The sequence below is a fragment of the Rhinatrema bivittatum genome, chromosome 12, assembly GCF_901001135.1.
Source record: "Rhinatrema bivittatum chromosome 12, aRhiBiv1.1, whole genome shotgun sequence".
In the NCBI taxonomy this organism is placed as follows: Eukaryota; Metazoa; Chordata; class Amphibia; order Gymnophiona; family Rhinatrematidae; genus Rhinatrema; species Rhinatrema bivittatum.
Window position 1 is genome coordinate 17,328,741 of NC_042626.1, and position 27,453 is coordinate 17,356,193.

General features: G+C 43.1%; 1 protein-coding gene across 3 annotated transcripts in view; it reads left to right on the forward strand.

Moving 5' to 3' along the window:
• The window catches only part of CPNE5 (copine 5), a 174,219-nt gene that overhangs the window by 36,840 nt on the left and 109,926 nt on the right, over positions 1 to 27,453 (forward strand). For all 3 annotated transcript variants that reach the window (XM_029573398.1, XM_029573399.1, XM_029573400.1), the window contains exons 2-3: positions 6,302 to 6,342; positions 7,663 to 7,709. In XM_029573398.1, coding sequence (XP_029429258.1) covers positions 6,302 to 6,342; positions 7,663 to 7,709 — 88 coding nt within the window. The remainder of the gene's footprint in view (positions 1 to 6,301; positions 6,343 to 7,662; positions 7,710 to 27,453) is intronic.

Here is a 27,453-nt window from a genome sequence, read left to right on the forward strand (position 1 = left end):
CATTTTGGTTGCCTTTCTCTGGGCTCCTCCTAGCCCTTCTCTCCCTTTGCTGAGATGCAGCCTCCAGAAATGAACAGCAAGTGCCAGGTGAGGCTTCAGCAATGACTTACACAGAAGCATGATCCTCTCCCAATGCACCCCAGCATCCCTCTGGCTCTGGCCACCACCTTATACTGTTTTGCTGCTATGAGCTCAGCAAACAATTTAGGGATGTGCATTGGTTTGAAATGAAAAGGGGAAATCTTAACAAACATTTCTGGGTTTGTTGCACTTCGTTTTTAAAATAAAGCAAAAGATAAACAAGTGAAGTCTCTACTGATTCCATTGTTAATTTTGCTGTACAAACTAGTGCTGGCCAGGCCCAGGCCAGTGCCATTCTGAATGGGAGACATTTTAAAAGGTGCCACCTTCGTTCAGCCAGTGCCATTATTTAGTTGTAGCACCAGCAGGGCAGGAGGGGGCAGGGATCACTTCTGCCTGGTGAAGAGCATCAAGTTAGTAAGAAGAATTGGGAAGAGGGTGAGGGCATGGTGGAGGGGAGGGGGCTGGGAGTGGGGGGCCAAATTGTTTTATTAGTTTTGTTTTTTAAAATTTCATTTGTCCTTATTTGATTTTAAATAAATGAAGAAGAAATTGCACAACAACCAAAACGAAACAACAACAAAAAGAAACAAAAAAACATGTCTGAGCACATCCCTTTCTCACATTATCACCCCAGGGTCTCTCTCTTGGTCAGTGCACATCAGTCTCTCAACCCCCATCATGTGCTACTCCTTTTGATATCGGACTGCACTTTTTTTTACATTGAATATTAACTGCCAAGCATTTGACCACTCCTTCAGGGTTTTTTTTTGTTTTTTGACTGCTTTTAATTCTATCTGGTCCCTCAGAGATGTCCATTCTGCTGCAGATCGTACTGTCATCCATATAAACGCAAACCTTTTTTTCTAACTCTTCCACAAAATTGCTCACAGAGATGTTGAATAGGGTCCAAACAGCAGTTTTGAAAATATAATTTAGAATGCAAATGCACCCCGCCAAACTAAGGAACAGGCCCTTAGTAAGTATAAAGAAATAATTATTTTTTAAAAGCAGAAAATAACAGATTCTTATCTTATGCAGCAGAAAAGTTCAAGGCTGTGAAAGACATAACTGTGAGCTGAGTTTGCATCTCTGCCAACACCTAGCGTTCTTCCTCGTCTGGTATCACACACACAGGCAGCCATCACATCCATTCATCTCAATATCAGCACCATTATCCCCAACAGAGATCCTCATTATTGACTGGTGTGAAATCACATTTTCCCGTGCTATCTTCAAGCTTACGGATTTCCCCTGTGACTTCGATCCTGTGGCAGGTTATCGAGATGGGCTTTAACACTCAGTGAGATAGAATAACAAGCTTTTAAAACAAAAAAGAAATTACGGAATCAATCATTGATATTAGAAGAGAAAGCATAACAGTCGACAACACAGAGCCAAGCACATTTTGTGGAGTGAAGCTGTCCTTTTGTTTTACCACTCCCAGGTTCTGTAAGTTTTATGAAAATGCTGATTGACTAATGTGACAACATTACTATAAAAAAAGAATATGCATAACCCAAGGAAGCCAAGGGATAATTATTGTGCTAAAGCATGTTTGTGCAGGAACTAAATACAGTGAAGTATCTAAAGAATAAACACCTGAAAGCTGTACCTTCTTTGCAATGACCCAATACCATACAATTATAAGTGACACATGGCATTTTTCTGTGTGAAAAATGTTACTGATAAGACACTGTTTTTCGTTCTCTAAACTTTTGCTCTGCAACTTCCCTAATTGCTGATGGCAGCCATGTATAACAGACAATGACATGTGGCATAAGATCTGTTTGGTTCATATATGATGCCATTTCTAACCTCATGGCTAATATGGGCCAATCAGATCCAATGAGAACTTCTCAATAATTTAACATAGCCACTGGAAGGGCCTCAGGTGAATCAGGCAGTACATAAAAACTCCAAAACTGATTACTTAAAAGTATTAAGTAATTACTTCTTTAAATGAAATTTCTTTCACACTAATCCAGTGCTAGCTCACAGTAAGTTACAATAAAAACATAAAATAATATAATTGAGGAAACTGTAGAAAAATACAGGCAACATTTTAGTAAATGTAAATAGGGCTTCTGATTTTAGGTGTTTATATATTGCAAATTTAGGCGTTTATTTCCCTGATAATTAGAGGTTCTTTGGGGTACCCAAAATTGGAGTTTATCAGTATTTTTCAGCACAGATAACTGTTGTTAGATACCTTTTGTGGTTGAATCAAATACATACATCTGTGCAGCTGAGTCATCATCAGCATGGAAAAGGCAAAACAACAAAGCAGAGGATCCAGGATAGGCAAAAAAAAAGGGTGAGAGTCCTAGGGGAAATGGAGTTTGTCAGGTGTTTATCTAATAAACTCCTATGTTATTTTATTTTACTTTGCACTGGGGATGATTATTGGTTAAAACCTAGAATCAGAAGCCCTAAATATAAAACATCAAACAACAAAATTGAACATAAAGTGCTAAATTATAAAAGTGGAAATAATCATAACTCCTAATAAAATGCTGTAAGCTACTCAGATAAAAAAATAGAAGTACCAAGAAGTCAAGGGCCAGCACAAAATGAATAAAAAGCAAACAAAATAAGAATACCCAGCTTCTAAGGGCCAGCACATCAGTGTATACAGGATGAACATTGTTAGTTGCCACATATGCTTCAGGAATAAGTACGTTTTTTCTTTAAAGGAACAATTCAATCAATTCACAAACAGAATTCTCAGGGCCCTTAGAAAGGCAGGATAGAATATTACCAAGTTCAGCACCATACGCCCTGGACAGCTCCTGGTGACTTGTTAGGAGTTAAAGAAGGAAACCAAATATTATTCTGATTCCAGATCATTCCGATTTTTATTTCACTCCTGATGTGAGGTAAGTGTTCAAAGTGTTTTGAAAAAATGTTGTGTTCTCTTTGCCACCACCCTGGAGTTTCCAAGTACAGGCTGTTAAAAAGTGTTAGAGGGGGTTAGGTTTAGCAGGTCAGTGAGATTTCTGCCGGCTGATTATATAGGAGACAGGAGCTGAATTCCCGTAGCCTGACTTCTGCTTATTGGGGATGCTGTGGAAACAGGATTCACAGCCCCTCTCCCCACCCACCATGGAGGGAGGGAGTCGCCATGGTAGTCGTATGAGATAAAGACTGGAAATTGGCATATTGAGGAAAACAGACAGTAGCGCCGCTGCTTAAAACATGAAAACAAAGGAAAATCAATACAATCTGACAGGAGGAGGCAAAGCAACTGGCTGTAACACACTACTCAATTAAAGACAGCTTGAGTCACAATTTATGTGAGTTTGGTACTTCAGTAAAGCTGTGTATATGAAAGTCTCAGTACTAGAATAGCAGGCAATGTAGCAGGGCAGGACTAAGGTGCATTAGCAGAGCGCTATGTGGGAGTTCTCTGCACATGAATAGCAGGGGGCGCTACTGGGCAGGACTGAGGTTCATTGGCAGAGAGGGGGAGAAAGGAGATCCTCAGTACTAGAATAGCAGGAGATGCAGCAGGGCATGACTGAGGTTAATTGGCAAAAAAGTGGGCATAGGAGGGAAGAGCTTCAATACTGGTAATAGCGGGGGGGGGGGGGGGGGGGGCAGAGTGCTACAGGACAGTAGTGAGGTGCATTGTGAGAGCTGTGTGTGGTTTCCCAGTACTAAAATAATGGGGAATATTTCCATGAAAATATCAGGACTTTCTTTAGGGAGCGAGACCATCTTCTGCCTTATAATCACACATATATGCATGCACAAATAAAACTTCTTTTCCAAAAAAAAATAAAAATACTCCTGTGTTATACAGGGACTGACAATGTGAAAAATCTCCGTGTTATGGGGTCACCTGGGTCCCTGAGGAATTGAACCACTAACTGAGCTGTATAAATGGTGATATATACCTTCAGGATTTGTTAAGCCTCTCTGGCTTCTCTTTCTGTTAAATTCTGCCTTCTCTGAAATTGCGTGTTAGTCACTGAAGCCCTCAGGAAACCTAAAGGTCACATTCCACTGACCCTGGCAGGGTCCCTTTGCCCTAGGGCTGGAATGAACGTGAAAGGAAAGGGTTCACAGCATGACTTATGGCTGGGTCCTGGTGGGAAAAACCAGACTAAGAACGAGGTACTCTATATAAACCACTTCACAAGACTAATAAACCTTTGGATTGGCGGTGACATGACAGACGTCCAAAGACAAGCCACGCCCAGCCGGTTGAGTCTCTGGAATTATACTGACTGCTTTGTGGCTGAGATTTCATAAGACGATCTCGGAGAAGTCAACAGATTTGGTTTCATGTGCATGCAAATTTTATCTCATACATATTCATTGTGGATATCCTGAAAACTTGACTGGCTGCTGGTCACCCAGGACAGGTTTGGGAATCTCTGTTCTAGGGTTGTACACGTTCAGAGCATTAAGTCTATCCTCAGATGCTCCAGAGAGAAGAACTACCCTGAAACGTTGAAGTGATGAACCACTGCCTCTCAGCCAGTTCTAGTAACACTTAAGAAGAGTTTAAGGACTGAAGGAGTCTGCTCATTCTGCTCCACCAAGGCAGGATCTAATTAGGAATCGATTTTGATGCAGAAAAAAGATTCTGTCCTTAACACTTTTCTATCTTTTTTTCCTACAGACAAATGAAATTAATGGGGGCCATTGTGAAGCATGCGCTGATGTTTCACAACACTTAAAGAATCAGGCAAACACTTCTCAAATAATGATCAGCATTTCTTCACTCTCCCTCATTACTTTTTAAATCAGATTTTAAATCTAATGACTTAAGTTCTTTTAAAGTTGAATAAAGCAATTTTGCTGACTAATTGTTCATGATCTCTGCTAAATGCATCCACTGTGCTCACAGTCTGCAAGAGAAAGTGAGCTTGTGGTATTTAATGGCCACTTCTCTTGTCTTCTGTTGGGTTCAAGCAATTTTTAATTAAATCTAGCAATTGATTGAAAAGCTGTTTAAAATAAGCTTTATCTGCACAGGTGGCATTTAGTCCTACTAATGAAGATCCTGCAAGTAAGTTCTAATGCTCCAAGCCTTCCGCAACCTGTCCTGGTAACCCACAGCCAATCGAGTTTTTTGGGATATCCAAAATAAATATGGATGAGATAAATTTGCATATACTGGGTCTCAAGTGCATACTAATTTATCTCATACATATATCCCGCAGCTATCCTGAAAACCTGATTGGTTGGCTGTAGGGTCACCAGGACAGGTTTGGGGAGCTCTGACTTACAGTATACACTCTATTATAAGAACCTGCCATGCTGGGTCAGAGCAAGAGTCCATCAAGCCCAGCATCCTGTTTCCTACAGAGGCCAAACCAGGCCACAAGAACCTGGCAAGTACCCAAATTATAAAGTAGCACAGACGGCCATGAAACTAGAAATAACCCTGCATCTCTGATGACCGAGTTCAATTTTGCCTCAGATCACAAAGAATATAGAGTTTGAGAGATTAAATTCATTGGCAGAGTAGTGTTTTCTATATCACTAAATATATGATTGGAAGACTTTTACCAAGGATTGACTCTGTATTGGACTAGCAGCGCTATAGCAAAGGACAGGATTCAGGTGCATTGGCAGGGCTGTATGTGGGAATCTCAGTACTAGAATAGCTGGGGATGCTGCAAGACAGGACCGAGGTGCACTAGCAGAGCTATATTTGGGGGTGGAGGGGGTCTTCAGTACTAGAATAGCCAGGGGTGCTGAAGGACAGGATTGAGACACACTGGCAGAACTGCATGCACACCTCTCATGTAACTCCATAGTCCATACCATGTGAGGCATTTCGAGTCCTATTCTAACACCCCCCCCCCCCCCCCTTGGTGGGATTTTATTTTCTGCTCTGTTAATAGAACAAAACCACAAATAGTGACATGTAAAGTTACAAACTTTATTTATTGAACCCAAAAATCCCCAAAAGCTCAATACTTAAATATTCTCAACATCATTAATTGTGTGATATATATTTGAGTAGCCAAAACAGTGGTATCTGTTAATAGAACAGGCAGATCCACAGTCCCAGAGTGCCTAGAATCAGGCACTGAAACCCCAGGAGCACCTCAAAGTGTTCCTGAGCATGGCTGTGTGTAGGCTTTATCATGGAATTTGGAGGCAGTGAATGTTTCTTAAGGGGGATCTTATAACTTACATATGTTTCCTGTTCTTTGATTTAACAGGATTTTTTCTTTTTTTTTTTTTTCTTTCTTGCTAGGCATCTCTTGGATAAGGACACATTTTCCAAGTCTGACCCTAGTAAGTAACAATTTGAGGTTAAATGTGATTAACAGAAAACATTTTGGGAAGTTGAATGCAGTCAGAGTAGGAGGTGCTACCCAGAGAAGGGAGCCCTGATTAATTGCAACAGAAGTGATAGGAAATAACAGGTTTACTCTTAAATAGCTTTCTGGGGTTTTTCTCCTTGCTTTGGGTGAAAAAAATGGGATACATGAGTCCTTTCTTTTTTTTTTTAAGAATGTCATGTAAGCCAATTCTAAACAGTCGGGTCACTTCTAAAAATTTGTGCTTCGTAGAATGGGACATATATCCTGTGATTGTAAATTTAAACGGATCTTCAAGGAATTAGCCATTTCAGGACATTCATCTTTCACTACTGAGCAGACGTTGGCTTTTAAAAGACAAGGATTAATGGGAGTCATCGGGGAGATGGAAGGAATGAGTTTCATCATTCATAGGAATCCTGTTAGTGCTAAGTGATGTGCTAGAAGCAGGAGAGGAAGGAGAAAGATCACACCACTGCAGGAAGACAGAGAGAGGAGGAGAGTGCGCGGAAGGCTAATTCAGGAAAGCGCGTTACTGCACGTTAATTAGTTTCCAGCTCCCGTTTGCTGCATTAGTGTGGCAGTGCTCTTTCATGAATCAGCCTGTAAGACCAGCTCTAGAGACGTAAGGTCAAAGGATGCTTTTGGGTGAGGAGGGATTTGAGATTTGTGTTGTCAGATGGTCTGATGGGACCCTTCCTTGTCATCCTTTTTCATGCCCAGTGGGTGCTTCATGGGTGCACTGGCCAAAGGCAGGGAAATTTTAACGATGTTGGATTTCAGGTTGCATGTCAACTTCATGAGATCTTTAACTAAAACAGTTCAATAAACAGTTTTTAAAACATTATATGAAAGTTAAACTTTTTAGTATTAAAGCAGGTAGGGGGGGGGGGAGGGTTATCCTAGCACATTTTATGAGTGGAAAAGCATACTTTGACTCTTCACCTCATACCTTACAAAGTGGCCTTTGTATGAGGCATTTTTCCTCTAGATACAAAATGGGGAAAACCTTTTATTGCATCTGACCTAAAGTGTGTAGGATTGCCTGCTGGCTCCATGTCATCCAGGGGTGGACCAGTTCTGATTGTACTCCATGGCATCTAGGGACTCAAAGCCCTCATTGCTGTGTGCCAGCCCTCAGCAGGATACACGTGCTATGTGTTTATGACATTTTCAATGCAAGTGGAGGTTTGAGAATGAGGTTTTGTTTCTTTTCTTTTTACTAGAAAGGTAATAACTCACCCTAAGGGATATCTGGGATTAGGTGTGATAAATTCCTGTTCTCTTTTCCCAGTGTGCGTCCTCTACACTCAAGGGATAGAGACCAAACAGTGGAGAGAGGTAAGATTGCGTCCACCATCCCGCGAACGAACCTGGCCCTGTCGCTTTAAGGATGTGGTTACTGATCCACCCTGCCCTTCTGCAGGTTTGCTGGTCCATGGGAGGCTGAGTGAACTGTGATGTGGCTGGAACCCAAAACCTCATCTCTCTGACCTTAGCCGGGCACTGACCCAACCTGCAGACCAAGAGCTAGGAATTCCCAAGTAAATAAACTCCATTTCACTGCATAATACAGGGACAAACATTTCACTTTATTTAGGCATTTTATATACCATTGTTCCAATAGAAGATCACCACAGTTTACAGAATCAGCATCCATATTCTTGGTCAACATTCCCACACTATGTCAACATCCATATTCCAGGTCAAAACTACAGCAAATATATAATCTAGTTCATATTCATACAATTTCTAGGTTAACACAACTGCAGATACAAATTCTAATTCTACTTACAATCGCTATATATCATTCATTGTTTTTTGCTCGCTCCACCAACATTGTCTCTGGTACTAATGTTGAAGCTATTAGCATATTAGCATTTTACGTTAAATTGTATGCATTTCTAAAGAGCCATGTTTTCAGTTCATGCTTAAAACTCTTTCTTTCTGTAATCTGATGTAGTGATTCTGGAAGAGAGTTCCAACAACTTGGGTCCTGCTATGGAGAACATTCGGTCTCTTATTTGGGATAGGGGTGTGTTCTGAGTAGAAGGCACCATTAGAAGTTCTTTGTTTTGTGATCTTAGGGCTCTCTGTGGTGTGTAATGTTGTTGTGTCACTCCTAATAAGCATGGATTAATATTGATGATATTGAAAATTAGAGGTAATACTTTATATTGAATTCTGGATTGTACAGGAGCCAGTGCAGTGCTATCAGCAAGGGGGTGATATGATCAAATTTCTTTGTCCCTAGTAAGAGTCTAGCAGAGGCATTTTGAAGTAACTGTAGTGGTTTTAGTAGTCCTGAGGGTAGGTCCAGCAGTAGGGAGTTGCAATAGTCTAAGTTTGAAAATATCAGTGTTTGTAATTAACATAGAAACATGGAAATGATGGCAGAAGAAGACCAAACGGCCCATCCAGTCTGCCCAGCAAGCTTTCCACTTTATTTTTTTTTCCTCATGCTTATCTGTTACTCTTGGCCCCCCATCAGCAACCCCCTGCTTCCAGTTTCCCTCCACCCCCACCATCGATGTAGAGAGCAGCGCTGGAACTGCATCCAAGCGAAACATCCAGCTCAATTGGTCGGGGTAGCAACTGCTGCAATAATCAAGTTTCTCCCACACTTGTTTACCCAGCCTGTGCCATTCAGTCCTTGTCTGAATATAATTCCTCTTTTCTTTATTCCCCCTGCCATTGAAGCAGTGTGTTGCGCTGGATATGTATTCCCAGTGAAGTATACGGCTTAATTGATTCAGGGTAGTAACCGCCGTAACAAGCAAGCTACTCCCATAATTATTTGTTTGTCCACACTATGTAATTCATTCCTTGTTGTTTGTTGCCGGAATATAAATCTTTTCCTCTTTCCCCCCCTGCCAATAAAGCAGAGAGCTATGCTGGATATGAGTGAAGTATCAGTCTTTCCCCCCTGCCGTTGAAGCAGAGAGCTATGCTGGATATGCATTGAAGTGACGTATCAGACTTATTTGGTTTGGGCTAGTAACCGCCGCAACAAGCAAGCTACTCCTATTTTTTTTTTTGTGAATGCAAATCCTTTTTTTCCACATTTCCTCTTGCTGTTGAAGCATAGAGCAATGCCGGAGTTGCATTAACAGTGAGTGTGTTTATTGAATAAGGGTATTAATCTCCAGGTAGTAGCCATAATTCCCGCAAGCTATCCCCATGCCTCTTCTCTTCATTCATATCCTTTAGACTTTATGGATCCACAATTCAGTGCGGAAATCCTGCATTGGTAGTAAAGGTTTCAGCCAATGTAATATTCTCAGCTTAGAGTATCCTGTTTTGGTTAATTTGCTTATATGCTTTTTCATAGTGAAGTTCTCATCGATCTATATTCTAGATTTCTTACTTGATCTGAGGGATTGATATTAATTCCTAGGTCTATGGTTGGTGGTTTGATTAAGGTATCTCTCCTTAACCACACTATTTTGGGGGTTTTTGGGTTTAGAGTTAGTTTCAATTGAAAGAGTTTTTGTTGTATAGCCTTCATGTATGTTGACAGACGACGCAGTTTTTTCAAATGTTTTGTTGAAAGGGATGTAGAATTGGATGTAGAATTGTATGATGTAGATGTAGAATTGGATGTAGAATTGTATGATGTAGATGTAGAATTGGATGTAGAATTGTATGATGTAGATGTAGAATTGGATGTAGAATTGTATGATGTAGATGTAGAATTGGATGTAGAATTGTATGATGTAGATGTAGAATTGTATGTCGTCTGCATAAAGGAAGAAGTTGATTCTTTGATTTGCTAGTAATGTGCATATGGGCAGTAGATAAATGTTGAATAATATGGCTGAGAGTGCTAAACATTGGGGAACACCTGTATCGATTGGAAAGGTGTCAGAAATGTGATTGCCCAGTTTGACTTGGATTGTCCTATCTTTCAGGAAGGAGGAGAACCATTTGTTAACATTTCCATCAGTCTCCATCACAGACTCACTATCCAAGTCCCTAAAAACCTGGAACAATTGCATCAACTCTATCAACCAACTCCTTACTAACCTCAACCTGGCACTCTACACCACCAAAACTGAATTCCATATAATCTCTCACAATCAGCCCTCCCTTAATCACATACTATCTAGCACTGCACCCACAACACGTACGCAACCTGGGTGTCACCATTGACAACCAATTAAACCTAAACATAAAACATAAAATCCACCTTAAAGGAATGCTACTTTAAACTGCATGTAATAAAAGAAAATTAGACCCCCTCCTACACACACATGACTTCTGCACTGTCATACAAACCCTAATGTTCGCTAAAATTGACTACTGTAATTCCCTCCTCATAGGCCTCCCCTCCTCCACCATCAAACCCCTCCAATTATTACAGAATGCCACTGCCAGAAGGCTAACCAACACCCGTAGAAAAGAGCACATCACATCCATCCTCGGAGACCTCCACTGGCACCCGATCTCCTCTAGAATTCTCTGCAAAACCCTCTTCCTTATACACAAAACATTACACAACCAAAACATCACCTGGCTAAATAACTCATTCCACTTCAACTCCTCTAACAGACCTACCAGCTCTGCCTATAATGGAACCCTTCACATTCCCTCTCCCAAAACCACACAATGGTCCTCCACTAGAGACAGAGCACTCAATAGCTGGACCCATCAACTGGAACTCAATACCATCCAACCTAATTTGAAAATGTGGCTCTTCAAGCTAGCCTACCCCTAACCCCCATGTTCTCCCCCTGGTACTATCATGCTACATGACTTTGACTACAGTTTCAATTATATAATATATATATTAGAGATATGAATCGGAACTGAAATCCGACCCGATTCTGGTTCCGATTCACATCTATAGAGATGTGAATCGGAACTGAAATCCGAACCGATTCTGGTTCCGATTCACATCTCTAATATATATATGTTATCATCAAGTCCACTATATAAACATTTTGTACCCTCTCAGACCTTATCTTGTAATGTCTACATAGTTCTACTTATATATTTTTCCTTCAACACCTTATACTCTCTGCATACCATGTTTTGTACACCCCCCCCCCCCCTGTTTACCATGCCATGTAACCAAATTGTTCCATGTATTTTCTCTATCATGTTATACATTATCTGTAGACCGATATAATGTGCAAACGGCTATCGGTATATAAAAACCTTTAAATAATAATAATTCCAATTTCTCTCAGCTGGTGGCACAGCAGGGTATGGTCAACTGTTTCGAATGCTGTTGTTAGGTCAATTAGTACAAGAATATATGATTCATTGTTGTCAAACCCCTGTAGAACTTTACCAGTCTCCTCCTCAGGACTCGGGAGCCTGTATAATAAAATAGAACGTATTCCTTTCCAGCTAGTGGGGTGCCTGGCTTGAGGTATTGCAAGGATTCAGCAGATTGCTTAGCTCTACCCTTGTGGGGGCACCCAGAATATCCCATTTGTCTGGGCTGTACTGAAGATTGCCTCCCCTCCCCCAACCCATGGTGTCTTTCTCTCGGATGAGGGTGGGCTTAGTGTTAGCGAGAAGGAGACAGAAATTCTGTGCTTTGGGCTGGAAGGAACTTTTCAACACTTTGGACTGTAGGAAAGCATCATTTGTGGGTTTCCCTTCGCCCTTGCTCTCCTAACGAATGTGTGTTTGGCAGCTGATGTCTGCCCAGACCTTAAAAGGGTCCCAGCCTTCTACATGCAAGGGCCTGGGAATCAGTCCATTCTCCTCTTTTCGGCATAAAAATAAATCTGAACATTCTTAGCCCCTGCCTTTATTCTTCCTCGTGTGCACCGGCTGCAGAGTTGCTGAGGCGTCTTTACAACCAGAGCTCCTCAGCGCTTCTCCTCCCGGGGCTTTCTTGAAGTTTTATCTGTTTTTTCTTGTGTGTCCACCACTTCCACTGGGAGGCTGTTCCATACCCGCACCACCCTTTCCACGATGAATGGTTCCTCTGGGCCGTACAAACCTGGGGCCTAGCTAGATACTGCTTCATCCCACCAGTGCCATTGTCGACTGGGAGGGAACTGGGGCTTTCTCACGCGGGTCAGGGGAAGGGGAGCTGATCACTAATATCACCTGCTGGGGACTATATCTATAGGGTTTGGTGTACAATAATTACATCATTGAATATCATCTATGTAATAATTACAATGCTTAGGACTCTGTCATAACAACTTCACACCTCACTTAGTATTATCTAATGGACGCTAATATTATCTAAAGGACTTTGCATAATAATTAGAATGTTAAGTATTATCTAAGGAATACAACATGTACAATTATCTGGAGCAATATGTTTATAGTGATTATTATCCACTGGACTGTGGTTGCAGTAATAATTATACCCCTCAGCATTGTCTAACTAATCAGCTTTAATTACAACTCTTGGTATTACCTCTAGAACTGTGTGCACAGTCAGCCCACCTTGTTTGGCATTTATTGTCCCCCCCAACAATTATTGTCCATGTATCAAAGGAATGTTTGACAAAGTGTGACCTGCTGTGAATCTGAGAGACTGACCATAGACGCCAGCATTACGCAGAAACTCCTCCCCTCCCCCGAATTCTTTGGCTCCTAGGAGCATATCTGTGTACTCCCCTGCTTCTCGTGGAGAAACACATTTTATTCTGGCTGTCATCAGGGCATCAAATATAGTGACAGCTCTACAGGAAAAACCCTCTCTCTGTTCTCTGTTTTAACCATGCTATGTGCTGTTTTGGCAATGCATCTACAAATTATCATGCCGAAAAAGTTTTCTCAGTCTAAGCGGAGCAGAGAGAGAGAGAGGGAGGGACGGTAAGAATATGAGAGAGAGAGAGAGAGAGTGGCACAGATAAGCAGAGCTGATCTAAAGGTAATAGACACCCTAGAGGAACCTTCAGCCATATGCTCTCACACCCCCCCCACCCCCAGGCCCAGGAGCATTCCCCCCCCCCCCCCCCCAAAATCTCTCTGTCCTCTTCACCCAACAGCATCATCCTCCACCCTCTTTCCCTACCAAGCCCAAGCAACATTCATCTGAATGGGGTCTCCTCCTCTCCCTCCCTGCCTGGAACCCGGGCGCGCTGGACACAGCAAGACGTCTGGGATCACCCGGAGCTGGCACCTACGGTTTTGGAGTGAGTACTGAACCAGCAGATTAGCAGTGGCCTGGGCCGTTCTGCCCTAGCGGTTTCCTGCAGCCCGTAGCATGTATTCCTCTGCCTGCCTGCCTCCTCTGCCTGCCTGTGCTCAAAGATTGCCCCTTAGGGTCTGGAGCATCGTGTTCCGGGCACAGATGCAGCGTGTGATGCTGGGGCAGGGATAGATGCCCTCCTCGCCCACCACTCTCGTCTCGGGCTGCAAAGGGAGGCTGGCAGGCGCTCTGCACCCTGGTGGATGACCCGACCCGGCCCTGCCACGGCCACCCCTAAAACTGCAGCCCTCTAGAGGTAATCAAGCTTTAGGAATGTGTGCAAAGTGATCCTAGGAGTTGTGGTAGAAAGCCTGGATGTTTGGATTTTAGACTTAATTGCTCACCTTCCCAAGCTAACTGAGTCATATTCAGGTAGAGAAGGCAGGTCACTGCCTACGAGGGCTTGCAAACAGGGGCATTCAGCCCAGGACAGGCTTTGTCCTGCGATTGTGTGCACATCTGTTACGCTCGGGTCTACTGCCAATGCAGCAAGGGCTTTTTTCGCCCAACACTGGGGCCGATGCAAAAAGCTGAGCGTTAAAACTTTGTGCTGAAGTTTTTTTTTTTTTTTTTTTTTTTTTTTTAATTAACTCTCTCAAACGACGCCTTTCCTTTAAAGCAGTGCTACGCATTAAACAGTTCACGACTGCCTGTTCCCTGCCTCTAATAACTTTTGATCTTCTTTCCTGCTCTCCTTTCTTTTGTAAGTATATTTCGCGTGAGTTGTATTTTTGCATTTTTTAAAGTGATAAAAATGGAGACCCTTTGGAAGGTGGCTGCTCCTTCTCCAGGCTTGCATGTGTGCTGTGGGCTGGCGTGAGACTCTTCTGACGAGGAGCAGCCCACCCCTCGACTTATTAAAATTCATAATGGTGGCAGCGGGGAAGAAGGAAAAGCTTTTTACAAGCTTTAATCATGAATCTCTCTGCAGGAATCAAACATCACCACCACAAAAAAAAAAAACACATGAAGGAGGGATGTGAATGACTGGCCTTCTTCCAGCTGCCCCTGCATTGCCTAATTTAGCTGCAGCATTGGGGTTTTAAGAATCAGACACCAAGTTCTCCTTTCCCCTCTCCACAGTGTAGGCGCCCTGCTGTGATTTTAAGGGAGTGAAGTGCTTTAAAAAAAAAAATAGAGAGGGGGAAGCTGCAGATCAGACCTGTATTCCTGTCATCAGAAAATCGCGTCTTCCCTGAGATGCCAACCGCAGAAGAGGTTTGAGAACTTGTCTTCGTAGACGCTCTAATTTAGGCTTGTCGCTAATTCATTTCCATTCTTCTCAATAAAGGCTACTTAGGTTTTAGAAGCTAGGATGACGGGGGCTGGCTTGGCTGAATCCATCCTTCCTTCTGCTCGGCAGTGGGTAGCAGGGCTTTTTATCGTTTCGGGGGACTGGGGGCATCTGTAGATGGAGGACATCTAGAAAGCTGCAGTAATGAAATGAGGTTTTTCATAGGCCAGTACACTGGGTCATGTTGCCGAGTTTCGAAAAACCAGAGAGCAACTCCAGTGGGTACTAGAGACAAACTAGCTTCAAGGGAAGCCACTGTGCTGTGTTTAAATAATAAAAGAATGCAAAATTATTCATGAATGGAGCCCATCTGTGTTTGTGTGCAAGAATCTGCAGTGGTGCATGACAGACCAGGAAAACCTATGAGCATCCAGAGGGTCTCCTTTAATCCCAAATAGCCTGCGCCACGTTCGGCCAGCCAGCTTGCTTTAAGGAGTTAGAAAACCGTATTTAGCCAATCTGCTGAGCCCGGCTTCATAAACCCTGTGCCCACCATGCTTGCCGGACGTAGGGATACGGCTGCTTTGGCTTTATTTCTTCCCCAATGTACCCTGGAAGCAGTAACCCAAGGAGGAGCAGACAGCAGTGAGGATCTCCCTCATACTGATGCCATAAAATGTGCGTTGAAAGCGGTCGCACACATTGAGGGCCTGTTTTCCTAATGTGTGCGCAGCCACGACCCCTGCGTGCTCAATGCAGTATTTAAATGAGGGGCTGTTTGAAAAAGGATGCAGTAGGGGAGATTTATGCATCCCTGGCGTTCAACTACATCAGGCACCTACAATTGCAACAGGCACTCAATATGAGCCTCCGTTTTTATCCCTCTTTTTCTGCCTGATTTGCTGAGGTTGCTGATGATGCCTATAGCTATGTGGGCGTCTAAATTGTGCGTCCAGAAATTTTTTTAAAAAAAATCAAACCAATCTACATTTGTTTTTCAACACCGCAAGCAGTAAATTTAAGTGTCACAATGATACTAAGTAGGAGGAACCACAGAGGACCATATTTTTTTAACTTCTCATGAGCCCTTGACTCGCAGATTGACTTTAGGCCACTTCCAGGTCTGGAGTTAAATTTGCTGCCTTAAAAAGTGTGCATTGGGTGCCCAGCGATTTTCTGCATCGTGAGGTGGAGGGGGTGGGGGGTAATAGCTTATAGCCTCATCTAAATAGAATTTACATGTGCTGACTGCTATCGGCTATGCATTTGTGTGGGCGTGTGTTTTGGACGCGCTAATCTCCTTATTGCATCGGGTGCTAGTCTAGCGCGTCCAGCCACGGGTTAACCTGTGCACTAGGTTGGGTGCACTTTATTGCATCAGCCCCCCCATTGGCTGCAGTTTCTGCAGAGAGACTGAGTATCTCCAGAGCGCCCTTTCTTAAAGCAGAAATTTCAGGTTTCCTGAGGTGGAAGTCGAAAGTCAAAATTTCTCCTCCCCTCCCACCCAAACTGCATTTTTCCTCCCCTCTGTTCACAGATCTTGTTCTTTGTCTTTTTCCGAGAAGTGGTCCGAACACATGAGCCAGACATGACTCTGTGCTCTGCCCGAATATTCATCGCACAGGCATGTAAAGAAATACAGAAGGTGCACACGAGAAGGATCTGTATTTATAATTCTTACCTGTCTTCTTCTGGCCGCATGATCAATCAAGGCAGAGTGCCACCATCAACAATTCCTTAAAACAAATACATCGCATGTGGGCTGACTTAAACATAAAACAAACCAAGCACAGATAGGTAATCGCATAACCTTTCCTCTATTAGCCGCATTCCTCCCAGGCCCATTGAAAGCAATGCCTTGCACCCTTGAGACCAGACCTCGTGTCCTTAACAATGCAGCTTTCTGCCTCCAGGGAGATCGGATTCATTTGGGCGGAAGGTATCAGAGCTGCTCTCCTAGTACTGGAAAAGGCAGTGAGTTGTCCGCCTCAGTCTTGCAAAGTGTTGCTGTTATGACGAGGCTGTCTCCGTGCCTGTCTCAGGAGATGAATTGCCTTGCTAGGATTTCGCCTGTGGTTTTTTGTTTTATTTTTTTGACATGCAGGGAGCCCATTACTTACACTTTGCCAGGCCTTTTCCCCACAGGTGCTTTCAACGTCTGGGCCCCCGTTGCATGTCAGGTTAATTGACTTCACGCAGCAAATGACATGGAAGGAGGTGGATGGGGGGGGGAGGCTTTAAAAGGGGAAAAGTGAAGAGGAATTTGGGTCACAGACAGCACAGTGGTAGGGTGGACCTGGGGCAGGAAGGGACAGAAGATGAGGCAGGAAGCATACAAATGGCTAGGGAACAGAGAATGCACGCCTCAAGCTGTGCTTTACCAGGTCAACCACAAAGCACAGAGAGAACTCGAGAAAAAGTTTCAGTGCAGCAAAGAGTATTTTGGGTTATTACACAATGTGTGCATGCAGAGTGAAATCTGGCAGCAATGTCATTTTTATATATTTACAAAGTGAATTTAGTGCTCATGAAAGGTGCCAGATTGAAACCCCCTGAAGTCTAAGTTCTGCATTTATCCACAGAACAGATATGGCATATGCAGCAGCAGGGTAAGACAGACGGAGGGAGACACACACACACACACACACACACACACACACCCCTTATTTGTGACCGGGGAATTCTCATGGTCAGTAAGCCCATTGGACCGGAGCCATTCTCGGCCAACTGGGCCTTGTAATTCCAGGCTTTGCTATTGTCACACAATGCATTCACCTTTTAAGATACAAAATAAATCAACACCTAGCTCCCAAAGAGTGCTTACTACACCAAATGTGCCCTACCTACTTCCCAGACAGGGCTAAGCCCCTTGGTCTGGGTTTCCTCGTTCCCTCCCAAGCAGTCTGTCCCTGGGGGTTGTTCAGCCTCACTGTTCCTCCTCTTCCTGTTTTCTGTCCTCCAGTTCTCTAGGCCATACTCAGGTGGGGTTAGGGCTCATCTTCTCCCCTTGGTACCTTTCAATCAATCAAGCTTTGTTCCTTCTCTTTTGTCCCTGGGCTGTTTCTGAAAGTCCTTGCCCTCAACCTTCCTTCCGGAGGTATAAATACTCCATCAAATCTGCAATGTGCCTTAACCATCTTCTGAATATATCACCTCTAGAGCTATGGGTATTTCTGTCTCCATGCCTGTGCAATCCTTGGCCTCTCTATTGAGACTGCTATCAATGGTGCTTATTCATAGGGTGTGCACTTAAAATTTTTTTCTTTTTCTTTTTTTTTTTTTTTATTTTGTCTGTGGTTTATTTAATTATATTTATTTTTATTTAAAATATTTATATACCATAATTCTGGCCTTTACAGACTGCTCAAGATGGTGTACAGAACAATAAAAAAATAACTGGTCAAGGCGGTGTACAATATGTTAAATATAAAAGCACCATCTAACATAAAAAAATAAAATCATACAAAATAAAAACAAACAACCTAACACAATAAACCAAACAAAAGAAAAAGAAGTCTGCCAGATTTAAGGGAATAGCTGTGCTCTCACTTCTTGCAAAAACTCAGATAATCGAGTTTGCGCCTGTGAAGGGGTATACACAAGAAAACCCCAGAATACCTGTTGTGAATTAATAAAAGTTCATGAATACCCAGCCAGAGCCTGGGCCTGCGTCTGTCCTCTGGCCATTCTGACTGCGCACGGTACCGCAGTGCCTAATGTCGAAAGGACGTTCATCCCACAGCGTCGGTGCTACCCCAGAAACTGCCCTAGCTCTCAGCTCTTTCTAACGTTTTAAAGGATGGGAATAACCAAAGAGGCACCTGGACTGGAATTTTTCCTCAGGAAGGAATATAACATTTCAATTTCTTATGTAAATACAATGGCCCAGTGCTGGAAAGGCTAAGATTAAGATTTTAAAATGCACTCATGGTTTAATCGGAAGCCAATGAAATGCCCGCTTCAATGGAAATACAGAAGGTACCTTTATGTTTGTTTGAAATTGCACAACAATACAAGTGAAAAATCGAACAAAACGGGACCCCCCCCCCTCTCCTTGCTGAAAAATACCCTGCGCCTCAAAAAATGTAAAAAAGTCAAGATTGCTTGTTCCTGCCCCCACTCCTTTGATACCTCTTACCTCATCATTGAGCTGTCGCTCCTGCCCCTCAGGTTGGTATTTCCAAATGGTAGCGGTTGGCCCCCAGGGGATTCCCCCTGCACTTTCATTGACATCTGGTGGGAACATTTCCCCACCCCCCCATCACTTTTTGGGCACCCACAATTTCAATCTGGTCCTGCATCATTACCTCTGCCAGATGTGCCTTCTCCCAATGAGGAATGCCTTTGTTCTTGCAAAAAAAAAAACAAACCCCAAGCCTTTACTTCCTATTTCTGGAGGAAGTGACATTTTTCTGCCACTTTTGTGCTTGTGCAGTGCAGATGAATGCATCTCAGAAATGACCTTTGACCCATTGCCCAGGCCTGGGCCTACTTAGGCGAAAAGGTCTCGCTGCACTGCTTTGTGGGATACCAGCAGGATTCTTCCTGAAAGGCCTGGGGCGGTAGCTGGAAAGGTGGATGCTTCCACATCGGAAAATCCCTGGTTCTCCTCCTAGCTGGAAGTGCAAGATATTTCCTAGCCAGCCTAAATGTGAGTCCGATGAAAAGAGCCACAGCTGCTGAGAGGTTAGAACCTCTACTGTTTGGCAACTAGGAGGTGCTATGTGGGGGCTTAACTGGTGGAGCCCCTGTCTGCAGACCACACGAGGGCACACCTTTATTCCTGGCTGGGAATGTTTCCTTGCAAAGTTATGAGAACAGATTGAGATGCAAATTAACATTTTCTCTTGATGGTACATGAAAAGAACAACAGACCGCCGTGCTAATTAAACAACTGTTACCTGATGTTCACTAGATTCCGGGCGAGAGCATATTTTTGTATACAAGAGAAAAAGCTCCTAGGTTTCCCAGGTCCAGGAGGGGGATTTTAGGCCACTTCTGGTTTTTAACCTACATTTCAAAGCAGTGCGGTATTTGTAGGCCCCGAATCTGCCCGTTGAAATCCAGGCTGCAGGTCTCACAATGCAATCCAGAACTGGCCTAAAATCTCACTCCTGGAACTGGGCAGCTTGGCATCTCTGAAGAGAACAAAAATACTGTACTGGGCAACAAATGTGACTTTGAAAACTACTGGATGAACCTATAAACAGGGGTCAGCAGCAGGTCCATAATTCAGGATCTATATTTTCTTTTCTTGGGGACCTGGTGGTTTCAGATGTTCAAAACCAGGACTGGCATCTGATACCAGGAGCTTTTGATTTTTCACTACCCATGGATTTTCCCCTATTGTATATCTTTTTACAGCTTTAGTTCAGTCACAGTCCTCGATGGGGGGGAGGGGGGGTCATGGGTCATGCCCCAGGGTTCTTTCCAGAACCCTGCAATCATGAACTCTAAATCCAGCTGCTGGGTGTTGCTTTTCACCAGAGGCTGAGACCCCTGCATCACAGGAAGCAGAAGACCTGAGTAGGAAATCAAACCCAGATGCTGCACCTAGCATTGCTGCTGCAGCGCTGGGAGCTATGCGTTCTGATTAGCGAGTCTCTCAGAAGTTTATACTTGGACCACTGTTTCGTATTTTTTATTAATGATCAGGAGAAAGCACTGATAAGCAGTATTTACATTTTTATGGATAACATACACACTGTATATCTGCTACAAAACTTGGTGATTTTTACAGAGGGACAGGGATACCAAAGGCAAACTAGCAGAAGAGACTTAACGTGGCCAGGGATAGTGTACAAATTCTCCTAGGTACAAAGTTGGACTGTGGGTTCAGTTTTGGTCACCTGTCCTCACAAAGGGCTTCCAGATGTGGGCTAAATGGAGAACAAGGCCACTAAGCTAGTCAAGGGAGCGCAGTACATACACAATGCACAGCTGGATATAGGTGTGCACTCCCTCGATGTATTAGTGCAATGATGGATCTGAGTGAATATTTCCTGTGCCAGAATGTGTATTGCTGCACTGCTGGGTCTGATTCTACATTTCCAGTGCTTGAGGGTGTAATATATATAACACAATATTTATTTTATATCATGCCTTCCCACTAAGGCACAAGGCATGGAACAACAACAGGATAGTGTAAAAGAAAATTTATTTATTTATTTATTTATTTATTTAACGTCTCTTATATACCGATAGCCGTTCGCACATCGTATCGGTTCACAAAGAACAAAAAACTTATGGGCAGCGCCCTTACAAATAACAGATAACAATACAAATAAATACAAAGATAATAATAAATAAAATATCATCAAACTACCATACTTATTACTACACAATGCAGTAGAAGCAAGAATAAGATATGATTATAACATAAAAATCAGAATCCAATAAATGAAACATTCTTAACAGAGTTCTAAAATACCACTAATGAAATGGCCAAGTGCAAAAAATATATATTTAGATTAATCATTATATGCATAAGAACAACAGAGTGCTAACACCTACCATCAATTAAGTATTTTCTAAAGTAGTAAAATGTAATACATGAACACATAGTAAGATTAATCATTATATGCAGGTTTTTAATGAGCATCAAAATAATGAATCTTACTGCTGCACAGCCAGAGCTGAATGTGCACTCCCTGTGCCCTCAATGTGTTAGCACATCTGGATGTAATCTGTGCAACTATTCTTTACAGGGCAGTCTCCCAGGGGTGGAGACAAAAACAGTATCTGAATTCAAGAAAGCATGGGATAAACACAGGGTCTGAGGGAGTGATGGGAGCTGTAGAGCTGAATTAGTTGGGCAGACTGAATGGGTCGTACAGTCTTTTTCTGTGGGCGCATTTCTCTGTTTCTGTCTATTCCTGTATCAGCTCCCAGAAACCCACATTGAGGCGCGCTCTCTGTTCAGCACCACGGAGAGCTCCCTTTTCCAACCCCCTGTTTAGTGGCCTCTTCCCCGTCTCTCACTATTTCTTTCAGATTCAGGAAGCGTTATTAGCATGACAGTTTGTCCATATCTTGCCAAAGTAATACATAAGAAGGTGAATTCTGAGTAGGTCGCCTACTTGTAAGGTGCACACACACTTTTTGTATGCATGCTTGTACCTTTGTAGTGTATTTTCAAAAGAAACTACCTGGGCACAAATCCTGGCAAATGATAAAAATGCACATTCACAAAACGATGAATTTTGGGCAGCTAAAAAGCCAGACCTGGCTCATAGTGGTCCCTGATGGCTGAGAGTAAGTGGGGAGAGAAGACCGGAGAATGAAGCCCTTTCTGTCTTTAAATAAAAAAATTGCAAATTTTAAGCTGAAAACCGTTTGTATTCCTCAGTGAATGATTTTCTTAATGTGATGCATTGCCAAACCACAGGCACAGGAAGGACATCGTGTTGGTTTATCAGTTTGAGAACCATTAGACATTTCATTGATGAGACCACCTTTTATGTTCTGTCCAGTTACTGTGCTCTCATCAGACTTCCCCCATCCCTTCCCCACCGTTCCCCTCCATTTCTTTTTTCTTTTTTTTTTAATGAAGAAATAAGCAGGATTGTAAATGTGACATTAGTAAGTGCTTTCTGACCAGTTAATAGAGACATCTGTTAGATGAGACGTTGTCTTGGGCTGATTTGAGTCCTCTTGTCCAGCCAGAGGCCCAATGACATCTCTTAGACCTTTAAAGATTTTAATTTTGCATGCTACTTCTGTACTAATCAGGGTTGGGGGACTTCTGTGGCTGTCTCAGCTCAGGATGAGGAGAGAGGAGAGAATTTGTTTCCCTGGATTGCTGATTGTTTGAAGCTGCCTTTGAATTAGAGGCTCCATGTGTGACTTTTTTTTTTTTTTTTTTTTAATGATCAATCCCTGAATACATTCTTCAGCTGTCTATTCTATTCATGCTTTAGGTAAATCACTGCAACACCTCCATGAGGTTTTGATGAGGACCTCCTCTTTCTGCGGTCTGTGCTGTATTCGTGCACTACATGTATCAGAGTGCTGCTTGCATGGGGATCTGATGAGGATTCAACTTTAAATTATAAAAATGGGAGGAGCTTCCAAATACTATAAGCATGGATGCCTTCTCAAGAATGATGTTATAACTGCAAAAAAATATTGAACTGGTTTTCCTAGCAACCAGCTTTAAGGGATTGTGTTTGGTCGTCTGGTATCTCACAGATGTAGGAAACTGATGGGGCATGGGGAACCGCTGCTTGCTTTGAGTTACCACTGACATTTAGAGATGGTGGGGAGCCCCCATCCTGAACTACTGCTACAGTTGCAAAATCCTTCTGCCCCTCCCCCTCCCAAAATATTGTCAGGATTACATTGCAATCCAGAGAATAAGACATTCTGGATGGCCAGGCACACATGCTCAGCCCAGAGGGATTGCCTTGGATACACTCCATTTGAGCCTTTGTAGCTTGCACAGGTCAATGAACTTAGACAAAAGACAAATAGCTATGAGAAAAGGAAGAAAACAGCAAAGAGACAAGGGACAACCAGCCAAGCATGTCACTCGCTTAGCTGACACTCCTTTACCTCCAGCTGCATTCTCACACTCGTGCAATGAATCAGCCACAGGAGAACCTTTCCACCTGCTGGCACATCTATGTTTCAAATCTTGAAATAAAAAGGCAATCTACTGTATTTATAAAGTACCTACAAATAGTTGTGTTGATGACAGTATCTCTTATTGTATAAGAGCATTGCTGTGAACACATTTGACTGCCAGAACTGCTCTCTTTGTGGTTTTTCACAGTTTCATAAGCAAACACTGCCGCTCTTATTTAATAAGAGGCACTGCTGTTGGCAGCCCATATTCATCTCTGATAAAGGGGACTGTGTATTCTGCTCCCTTTCTTAAGATGCACACGGTCTCGAGCAGTTGGAGAGCCTTTCCCCTTTCAGCCTTCCATGAAAGCCTGCCAACGTAGCTTGCCTGTTTGGTTTGCCTCATTAATTCCACCCTGGCTGGAGTAGATATTCCAGGTTGTGGGGGGAAGGAGGGACCAGGAGAGAGAGCTTGATGATTACTTAGCTGATCCCTGGTGACATACTTTACAGTCTCACATTTTGCTTTCCATCCAACACTGGTGGAGGAGGTGGTGAGGGGAGAAAGGGGACGGCAGCACTCCTAAAGAGAAGAGGCCCTAAGATGGGGATGGTGCCACAGAAGTTCAGACCCTTCCAATGCTTAATGCAGCTTGACATAAGCATGGCAGGAGTGGCCTCCAGAGAAGCACAGAGCCATGTTGTAGAGAGGAGAAGCATGCACCAGGGAAGCGGTTTTTTAATATGTTACAATATAAATCCTTCATGACAGTTTATGAAACCCTTTTACTCTTTATTTGCATGTGATGTATTCTCAGGAGACCGATGAACACTTGTACCTCATGCTGAAAGGAAGGGATGCAATTACAATCGGGTTATGAATTGCATCATACAGAAAAGTCCCTATATGATATGCAATAAAAAATATTAATACATCGCACACAACAATAAAGCAGTTGCAAACAATAAAAATGGGGCCCTAACAGTCCAATATTTACCAAAAATATATGGAGAAAAACATTCATTATACACCTCGTATTACTACAGACAGCCAACCCATTCCAAAAATCATCATAAATAGCCAAATTTTGTATTTTTTTCCTGAACAACAAGTAATCTTTCCTCTGTCTAGGCTTCACTGGGAGCTTATTCCAGAAACTAGGCCCTACGACAGAGAGTGGTTTTTCTTGTTATCTCCAACTGTACTTCCTGAAGCCCAGGAATACAAACTAGTCCTCCTGAGAAGAATGTACAGACCCAGTTGGAACACATTACACTGACTTACTCCGAAGATAATTGGGGTCAGGTCATTCCGTGTTTTAAAAATTAGGGTCAGGACTTTAAATTGAATTTGAAGGCCAGCTCCACCAGTGGCCCAGGTAATTTCCGACGCACAGGAGTTACAAAACTGCTCCACCAATCTTGCAGCCGTATTCTGCGCCAGCTGCAATTTTTTTTTTTTTTTAATAACTTCTTCAGAATACCAGCATAAAGCACGCTGTAGTAGTCCAGAGACTACCGGTGACCAATACCCGAGCTACTGTAGCCAAGTCTTTCTGCGTAAGAAATGCTCTCATTTGCCTTATTATTTGCAACTGAAAAAATGTCGACTTTCTCATTGCCGCCACTTGGCCTTGCGTAGATAATTCAGAGTCAAGTAGAATGCAGAAATTAGTCTACCTGGCAAATTGTCAACTGCTGACCCGCCACAACTGTACTAAAAACTGCAGATCAAGCCTCTCATGACCTATCCATAGGACCTTGGTCTTGTTAATATCTAATTTCAGTTTACTTCCCTGATACCATTTTACCATCAATTTTATATCCGATTATATATAGGAAAGTTAAGCTGTACGTTCTCCATGAAAAGGTGGTATGTCATGCCTATGCCTTCCCAAATCTTACATAAAGGCACCATGAAAATGTTAAAAAGAAAAGGGGATAAGAAAAACTCATGGAGAACACCACAGTCCAGTGTCCATGAGGAAAACTGACCAATCTCCCAAGCCTGGCACATAAAGCTGGATATACTGTCTATGCCATTTGCACTGCTCTGGGAGCCCTCCGGGCCCTGATGTTCTAAGGTGCGCTCAGCTCTGCACGCTTGCTAATGCACGGTTGTGCACACAACCCTACTCCCAATGTAACAAGGAGTTTATGTGCATGAAGGAGAGAATTTTCAAAGCATTCCGAGGGTAAGTAGCTTGTACTTGTGTAATTGCTATTTTATAAACATTGAAAATATGCATGTACTTTATGTTATGGATGAAAAAAGGGGGCAGTTTAGGAACGCTTGCGGGGCAAATGTTTACATGCGTAAATTGCTGTTTTAAAAGACACATTTGGCAACTTGTGTAATTTTATACCTGCTAATTATCTTACAAGAGCGATATCAAACGTGTCTATTGTGTTCTGTTGACTGGGTGGGAGGTCTGGGTGAATGGGGGGGGAGGGGAGTTCAGACTCAAGAATCAGAAGCATCTTGATGACTCAGAGAAGGACTGGGGGAAGAGGTGTACTAATTAGTAAACTGGTAAATTCAATTACACGTGCATGTTTAAAATACTTGCGCACGTATATCAGTTTTTATGCGAGCAAGTCCAACTTTATTTTTGTGCGTAAAATATGTGCGCACAGATTTTTAAAATAGGTAGGAAAAGTATGTGAGTTCAATGTATTGCATGTATTCACGCAGAAGCATACATTTGTGCGTATGTTGCAGGATAGAGAAATGCGTACTTTATAGTATGTGCTTATGGGATATGCATGGGTTGTAAATTACTATCATAGATCTGGATGCAGCCAGGTATGCATCTATATGCAGCCTCATGCAGTTGTTTAAAGTTACCATCTAAGTATGTCTTTTTGTGCGCATTATTGGGTTTGCGTGCTTTATTTATTTATTTATTTTTAACTCCCGTTGCATTATCATACCATTAGCTTACTGCATTGGTTTTAATTTTTTTTTATTAGTGCGTGAGTAAAGAAAATATACCCTGAAGCTCAGTGCATGGGTTTTACTTTTTTATTATATTGGGAGCCTCAGGCAGTAGTGAATTGGGTAAAGGAGCGACCCTCTTTTCTGTAATGGATGCTGTGCATTTTCCTTCTCTACTGCTTCTCCCCTGATAAGACAACTCTATTCCACCACTGGATGCCAAAAGACCCCCTTCAGCATGCAGCAGCCCCAGCAGATCTGTTAGCACATTTGTTGCGGACGTGGACCCTTAGGCCGAGGGGGAGTTGGTGCTACCTGCAGGGAAGAGCCCCACAGGACCCCATCATCGGCAAATGGAGCTGGTTGAAGCAGAGGTACAACTGGAGTTTCACCAATACAAGCCCATGTTCCCCTTAGTTTGAGCCCTTGGGTGCCGGGACTGGCTGGTCTTAGATGCGGGTCTCTGTGGAGGTGAAGATCCATCTGGATGAAGTCATTGAAGGCCAGCATGGAGAAGGAAGAAGCAGCAGGGTAAGCAGTGGTCTGGGCAAGCAGCGTTCGGTCAGAAGCAGAAGCAGGCAGTGGTCAGGGGTAGGCGGAGGTCAAACAGCATCAAGAGCCAATCCAAGGTCAAGCCAGAAGTCCAATCCAAATCAATGCAGGAAGTCTGATCTGAGGTCAAGCCAGAGGTCCAATCTGAAGAGACAAAGAACGAGGAAGGGGAAGGAGAACTAAAGACCACAGACCAAGATGAGATGCTGAAGACAGATGAAGGAACAGCAGACCACAAGGACGCAAACTCAGGAGATGACCAGACTGCCAAGGAACCAAGAAAAGGACATAACATAGGAACAACACAGCAGAAAGCAGGAATGTAGGAAAAGCACTTCTTCAAGAGGAGTTGACCTGTTGCCAAGGCAAGGAAGGGCTGCTAAGGTGGCCTCTTATAGGCCTCTACCAGTGATTTCATGTTAGTGCGCCTTCAGTGTTTTCCCACTATGGAAAACATGCATCCCCACGCGCATCCCCATGAGGGGTCTCATGCAGGAGCAGTGTAGGCGGCAAGGCCAGTGCAGAGGCCTGCCATGCGACCAGAGGAAGTCAGCCCGGCGGTGGGGAGAGCAGCAGGGAAGGCAGGCTGAGTGCGGTGATGTGCCGAACACCCACGGGGAGGCCTCCC